Source organism: Chiloscyllium plagiosum, unplaced genomic scaffold, assembly GCF_037043375.1.
Source record: "Chiloscyllium plagiosum isolate Xiang-an unplaced genomic scaffold, Cpla_swu_hap1 HiC_scaffold_36, whole genome shotgun sequence".
Taxonomy (NCBI): domain Eukaryota; kingdom Metazoa; phylum Chordata; class Chondrichthyes; order Orectolobiformes; family Hemiscylliidae; genus Chiloscyllium; species Chiloscyllium plagiosum.
The window spans coordinates 18,853,713-18,861,761 of NW_028270174.1; the positions used below are offsets into that span (position 1 = coordinate 18,853,713).

General features: G+C 39.8%; 1 protein-coding gene across 1 annotated transcript in view; it reads left to right on the plus strand.

Annotated features, from left to right (window-relative positions):
• The window catches only part of LOC122539252 (insulin-like growth factor-binding protein-like 1), a 79,829-nt gene extending 77,364 nt beyond the window's left edge, over positions 1–2,465 (plus strand). Inside the window, exon 5 of the mRNA XM_087980012.1 lies at positions 1,687–2,465. Coding sequence (XP_087836138.1) covers positions 1,687–1,724 — 38 coding nt within the window. The 3' untranslated portion in view covers positions 1,725–2,465. The remainder of the gene's footprint in view (positions 1–1,686) is intronic.
• The last annotated feature ends 5,584 nt before the right edge of the window (positions 2,466–8,049 follow it).

Consider the following 8,049-nt stretch of genomic DNA (forward strand, 5'->3'; position numbering starts at 1 on the left):
TGGAGTTAGACCAGATCCTACTTTGCCAACATTCTGGGCAGGACAGTCTGCCATTATCATTAAACACTAAACTGTTTTCTGTGTATCCATATCAGTAACAAGACTGACCACATCCACCAGAGATCCTGAACCTGCAGCCAGCAATCTGCATGCCATCTGTTGGGTGGTTAGCACTGCTGCCTTACAGCACCACGGACCCGGGTTCGATTCCATCCTCAAGTGACTGTGTTTAGTTCACACATTCTCTGCATGGATTTCCTCTGAGTGCTCTGACTTCCTCCCAGAATCCAAAAAACATATGGTTTGGATGATTGGTCATGCTAAATTGACCATAGTGTCCAGGGATGTGCAGGCTAGGTGGGTTAGCAATGGGAAATGCAGGGCTACAAGGATAGGGTAGGGGGTTGGGTCTGAGTGGGATATTCTTCAGAGGAGCAGTGCAGACTTGATGGGCTGAATGGCCCTCTTCCACACTGTAGGGATTCGATGATCTACATTTCCAGGATAGAAAGTGAGATTTGCAGTGGAGAAGACTAAACGGAGATCTGATAGAAGTTTTCAAAATCAGAAGAGGGCTAGATAGAGTAGATAATGAGGAACTATTCCTGCTTGTAAGAGGATCAAGAACCAGATTCAAGGTGATTTGCAAACAGGGGCCAGAATGTACTACCTCACAGTGTTAAGGAGGCAGGTTCAATTGAGGTATTCATGAGATAATTATTTGAATAGAAAACATGTACCAAGGCAGGGAAAAGATAGGAGAATGGCAGTAAGTCAGAATGCTGACTGAAGAGCCAGTGCAGACTGGAGAACTGAATGGCCTTCTGTGCTGTCACACTTCTGTTACGACACAGGGTAAACCCCTCTGCTAATTTAAACCAGCCACACAGGAAAAAATTCACCTCATACTTTAATCTTTTAAAATTCGAGAGGCAAAGAGCTATCCCAGAGGTCACTACTTAAAGTAAGAATTAACAACTTTAATCTTTAAGTCCAACAGAGATTATTAAAACCAACAACTATTTACAACTACTTTCTCTTCAACCTATCTTTTACCTCCCACTCTACAATATTAGTCTGATTTTAAAAATCCGAATTAAGATTTACAAAAAAAAGTCACATTTCAAAACCGATTTGCCAATTCTCCTTTGAAGATTTTCCTCTGTAGATTCTCTCCAGGTCGGCCTCGGTGTTCTGCTACACAAACTTCCCACAGACAGGTACCTTTCAGAGAGCTCTTCAGCGAGCAGTCTACATTTGTTGGTCTTTGGCAGTTCTCCCCCCAACTTTTCAAAATGTCCAGTTTTATACTCCAAAACATTGGCTAGTTTCATTGGTTTTAATATTATCAAAATACTAAATTCGAATTTGATTGGATTTCGGTATCTTGGGGCATAATTTAAATTGATTGGCCAAATTTGAATTTGTTTATGTCTCATGGCAACCCACTACTGCTATTTGTTTTGACTAAGTGTTACATTATTACCTTGTTCAGAATTCTCTGTGCTTTGTCAGTCCTTGCTCGCTTTTCAACTCTGTTAAAGATAGAGTACACCTCCTCAACTTCAAAACAGTTCTGTGATTCTGATAGGGTATAACTGCTGAGCTTTAACGGTTTCGTCTTGGAATTTGATTTGAATTGCTAATTTCTCTGGAAAACCATTTCATTGCTTTGCACTTTTTCAGGTAAGAAGAGGAATGGTGTCCAAAAGGAAGAAAGCTAAGCCCTGACTCCAAATGTGATCACCATCAACTTCACACTGAGAAATCCATACAGTGCTTTTTAGGGATTAGGTAAAGGTGCGATATAGCTAACTATATTGCAAATGATGTATTTTGTACCTTTTTTTGACTTTTGTACATTTTATAAGGTAACATTGGTAGGCATAGCATAAAAGTTGCAACTTTCAAAATCTCCAGGGGCTTGAGAATCAAAATCATTTAGTTTTGAACAGAAAGGGGTGAGATTGTGAGTATTTAAATCTCACAGCAGCTATGAAATGTGGAGACAGGGTGTAATATGGTAGCACCATAACAAGGGTAATTAGCTATAGTAAATTATTTTATGCTACATTAACCAATTTTAATCTTTCATCCCTGATAAAACGTTTAACTTTTAAACCACAAACTAGGCTGGTCATCTGCAGTGCTGCCAATAGTCTTTTTTATAGATTTCTTTAAAAGCTGTACTTTTATATTTTTAAGGAATTTATCTTCTAATGTACTGAATTAACAAAGTGGAACCTTTACAACTGCTGAGTTCCCTGCTACAATTTTAATAAAAATTACAACTTGTGAGTTAATGGGTGCTGTCACAGGAAGTATCCAGCTATGGCTAATTCAATATGGAGGCTTTCAAAAAGAACTCTTGAAGCCGTAATGTAACCATGATATGCATACCAATTTAGTTGTCTTTGTTCTGTATTCATTTTGAAATTTTAATAAATCCCTTCTCTTCAAAAGCTTTTCCCTTTATTTATTTTTTGAGTTCTTATTCAATTTGTATTTTATTTGTTAGGAGTGACTTTTATTTCTTCCAGTGAAAGGAAGTAATACAGTGAATGTCTCTGCTTTGTTCGAATTGGTTATTACCAAGTTAATATTTTTAGCTTCATGTTCCATCGTAAGAGAGGGTGTGAGGCTTGCCAACTGGAGAACTGTTGAAGGACAAAGATGACACATGTATAAGCTACTGTGTATGCAATACAGCTAAAAAAATGCAGAGTACTTATGACAGGGTCAGAACAGAAATTGTGGATTGGACAATTCTATAGCTAGGCGTCAGTTTTGCCAGAGCCAAAGAGATTTATTAAAGGATTCTTATAAAGTGCCACTGATGATTTTTTTTGCTATTAGTGTGGTCATAAACCAGCTAAAAATGTTCTGCAAGAGAACATAGAGAACATAGAACAGTACAGCACAGAACAGGCCCTTATGCCCACGATGTTGTGCTGAGACTAAATCCTAATGTAAAATATAGTAACTTAACCTACGCACCCCTCTACTCACTGTTATCCATGTGCATGTCCAGCAGTCGCTTAAATATCCCCAATGACTTCGCTTCCACCACCACAGCTGGCAACGCATTCCACGCATTCACAACTCTCTGTGTAAAGAACCTACCTCTGACGGCTCCTTTATACCTTCCTCCTAATATCTTCAAACAATGACTCCTCGTACCAGTCAATCCTGCCCTGGGGAAAAGTCTCTGGCTATTGACTGTATCTATTCCTCTCATTATTTTGTACACCTCGATCAGGCAGAGTGTGCTGCTTGGATGATGACTGTCTTTGATGTCATCTCAGAAGGAGTGGAGTTGCTATTATAGGTGACCTAAGGAGCAAATCCATTGACTGAGAAAAGTAAGAGAACTTATGATCCACCATCCGAGATGGAAAGATTGTGATTGCAAATGGTTTCATATTTGTCTTTGGGCCGATAAAATATTTGTAATCTCATGAGATTGTCTTTGTTGTATCTGCTTTCCATGTATAATTTATAGTTTGTACCATTGTAATTTGCCTATTGATGAATGTTTTAATTTACTTGGAATCAGATTGGCAGGTAGGGAGGGGAGATTTGGAGGTCTTCCTGTAAAATTCTGGCTGATAATCTCTGCTGCATGGTTTGACTGCTTCTTTCAATGGTTTGTATTATCAGTGATCTTGACAAGTATGAGAAGAGATTAATGAGACATGTAGTGAAATTAATCAAAAGCGAGTCAAGAACTGCCTCCATACCAGGTGGAGATGAAAATGGAAGTGGAATGTAAGAAGGAAAGAACAGATTGAAATAAATGATTTCACTTAAAGGTATATTCATACAGAACAATTACTCATACAGAGGAAACATGAGATGGCTGGAGCAGTACAACGCAATAGAAAAAAGCTAACATTACTTAGATTGTCTACACAAACTATTTTATAGAGTCATAGATTTATACAGCATGGAAACCAACCATTCGGCCCAACTTATCCATGCTGACCAGGTATTCTAAACTGATCTAGTTCCATTTGCCAGCATTCAGCACAGAGCCCTCTAACCCTTCCTGTTCATGTACCCATCCAGGTGTTTTTTAAATGTTGTAATTATACCAACATCCACCACTTCCTCTGGCAGCTCATTCTATACACGTACCACCCTCTGTGTGAAAAAGTTCCTCCTCAGGTCCCTTTTAAATATTTCCCTTCCCACCTTAAACTGATTCCCTCTAGTTTTGGACTCCTCTATCCTGGGAAAAAGATTATGGCTATTCACCCAATCCATGTCCCTCATGATCTTATAAACCTCAATAAGGTCACCCCTCCACCTCTGATGCACCAGTGAAAATAATCACAGTTTATTGAGCCTCTCTCTGTAGTTTAAACTCTGCTATCCTGGCAATATCCTTGTAAATCTTTTCTGTCTGTCAGTACTGCTTCCAGGTAAACTATCACCAAATCACATGGACTGGCATTTCTTATTATTCAAAAAAGTTACAATTAATTATTTTGTAATTCAGAAATCAGGTATTGCTGAAAAAAAGAGACATGCTGTTGAAACCTCTTATCATGCACACACCTAGACAAATACAAGAGAGTAAAATTTCTGTGGGAGTAACAAATTATTCTACATGAGGAAAGGAAAATGCCCAAGCAATGCACAATTTTTGAACTAAACAAAACCCTGTGTGATAACATTTTCTGATCCTTCTCTGTGGCAATGCCTCTAGACCCAGGAGATGCAGATGATGCAGGGCCCAGAATTGTGTCTTTTACTGAGAATAAGGAATTTCAAGACACGTGACGATGATGATTGCACATTAGGATTGTTCATCAAATCTCCTGCGCCAGATAAACCTTCTCATGATTGCAGACTCCAATGGACCATGTGAAAGCTTTGCAGCAAACCCTGTCCCTAAGAAATGGTCAGGGACCAAACCGTGCCTCTTCCTCCATGGAGGCACAGACTACAGTTCTGTTGGAAACTGGGGATACAATACAGAGAATGTAGATAAGTGAGATTTTAAGGTGAAACTTTATTTGCTTGTCTTCTGTTCTGGATATTGAACCTACCAGAATCCAATGCTACGGTTTGGTTCTGATGCCCTGGTCAACACTTAATCTGCAGCCAATACCTAAAATAATTTTATTCAATCATTACCTCATTCCTGTTTGTATGCAACTGGTTGCGGTTTGCCTACACTAATGTGGGAATTACACTTCCAAGTACTTATTTGGGTTGTGAAGCCCTTTGTGATAAGAAGTGTAATATAACTGGAATTCTTTCTTCCATCATTGCACATTTGAATCGTAACTTAGCCTAATGATCTTTCAGTGTTTGATAAACTGGCAATAGTTTTAAAAACATTTAAATCCTCAATGCGGTAAGAGATTGTGGCTGCTCCCAGTTCTATGAACTTTCCCAGATTGGGAGGGACAGTAAAGACTTGTGGCATCTTTGTGATGGCTCATTGCCAACATAGTTCACTGGGAGTACATGAACATTCTCCGCACAGAAAGAATGTTGTGGATATGTGTAAACAGCCTCGATTGCTGCTTGATTTGATTTATAACCTGAAGCAAAACATCTGACCATGGGAAAAGAAGCTGGTGCTGAACTGTCAGTTGCAAAATATTTCCATGTGATATCTGCACGAAGTATTATTTGAGAATCAAAAGAGGACAACAATGCATTAATTTAGTAGACCTTTCTTGCCTCATTGATTTTATTCTCCAAAGTTCTCCTCATCTGACATAATGAGACAATTGCCAGTTGCAGCAAAGTCACAGAGTCTGCGGCGTCAGGCTTTACACAAAGGAACAGTTATAAGCCTGGCTAAGCGTGTACCTCAGGAACTAAAAAAAGTTGACAATTTACCTCAAGGTTTTCTAGACTCTGCCAGATTCAGCAGCAATCAATCTATTCCATTTGTTGCCACAGAGGATGACCTTTAAATCCAGCCCATGGCATTGGGAACCATGGCAACCAGGCAGAATTAATCAAAGGGGAGTGTCACATCATGTGAAAACTTCCTATGATTAAGTTGGAGGAGATAACAGGAAGACCTGCCTGTATGCTGGTGGGATATCAATTGGCACATTGATCAATGTCAATCCTGAGCCCACCAGAATTCCGTGGAGGCTCAAGGAGTAAATCTGAGTGGCACAGCTCTCCAGACAGAAAGAAAAAGTCATACTTGCAAATAACACATTCTGGTCCATCTCTTGTATACTTCATCATAGAGCTCCAGGATCAACAATACCTTCATTTCCAATTATTACTGTGTTTTTTACTGGTTTTGTCCTCTGCTAGTTCTCCTGCCTTTCCTGAAGGCCATCAGGTAGGGTTTACTCCTGTCTTCTAGATGAGGGACACTGCTGTTGAATGTACTTAATGCCTGACCAGAGGACCTGACATCAGGAATGAGTGTTGGCTGCTGAGAGTTACCCTTTGCCCTTTCCTCATCTTCCTTGATTCCTCTCCCTGCAACCCCCTCAGTCCAGGCATTCCAGAATGATCTCTGTTCCTGCAGCAACTGGTGACAGCCATATCTCCTGTAACAGAGAGCTCCCATCCTCGGGATCACTAGTGACTCTCAGGTAGGCTTCGCACCCCTGGAGTCTTAGATCCCAAATAAAGACCAACTCTGGTTAGTTAAATGCCTGAACAGTATTTGATTTGATTGGACCCCGCCAATAAAGGTTGTGCATATTCCCAATGGTTCTCCAACCAAATAAACAGGGCTGTGTCAGGAACATTAAATTCCATCCCATGTATTAGAATCATAGAGTCCAACAGCACAGAGACAGGCCCGCTGGCCCAGACTGCTCCATGCCAACCAAAATGTCCGTCCACACTAACCCCATTATCCTGCACTTGGCCCATATCCTTAAATGACAAATTTACAAAACAGAATGTTTCAGGAGTCTTACACCAGGTGAATAATGCTTTCTTTTATAGAATCTCTATTAACATTAGCGCAATACATTATATATGAACCATAACTGTGTAAACTACAATTAAGAAGTAACATTTCACCCTCGGCATATACATGTGTCTGGAGTTTTTCATTGCAGTTTTTTAACCAAAGGCAGAATTGTAGAAGCATCTGTGGATCAAATATCTAACATCCTACACTATAGGTTCAAATTCAAGAGAACCACAAGCACAATGTTGTCTCCCAAGGGCTGGTGATTTCTGTTATTATACCAGCCGTCCCATGGCCAGTGGGACACAGATCCAGGGACCAAAGGTGATGCCCATCTCTATGATACAATCAGTCCTCATATCAGCCGTACTTGCAACACCTTGCATTCAGGACCTAATTGATTTGTATCCACGTGGCTAGTCACTTAAGCAATGTTGTGCATTTGGAAAGCAAAAGCGCTTTTACACAAGACATTACATTAACGTGTTATATGTCCTGGTCAGGCAGACTTATAACAGCATTATAAGTCTGTTGCATTATTAATAGAGAACAAGATCCCTTTGTGTCAAAACCTTTCAGAGATCACATGAAAAACTCATCTGATCATGAACAAGAAATAAAATACTGTAGATGCTGAAATTTTTATGTGAAGAAAGAACACAACTGAAGTGCTCAGTAGGCCAGACAGCATTTGTTGAGCAAACAGTCAACATCTTGGGCTTTAACCTTCTTCTTCAGCTGAAGAGCAGGGATATAGAATACAGATAATGGGAAGGGGGGGAAAAATCACTGCAATATCCCCCACCCAATAATCTGGAAAATATACAAGGTGGAGAGTAGAGTATTTAAATAAGAGAAGTGATACAGGAGACAAAATGAAGTGTAATAAGAGAAAGTGAAGAAATGAAAAATAAATGAGACTTTGAGAGTGTGTGAATAGCTAAAGGGGATGTATATAGAAGGGCAAGCCTAATAGACTGGCAAACTGAAGCATTATGTACTGGACCAGGAACCTAGTGGAAATGGAAAATGAAGGTTGGCACCAAAGATAGTGACCGCTGTGCTAGTAGAACTCTGATTAGATGGCCCCACACCCACTGGAACTCTAACATGTCCTTACTCAATACACTGATTGTGCT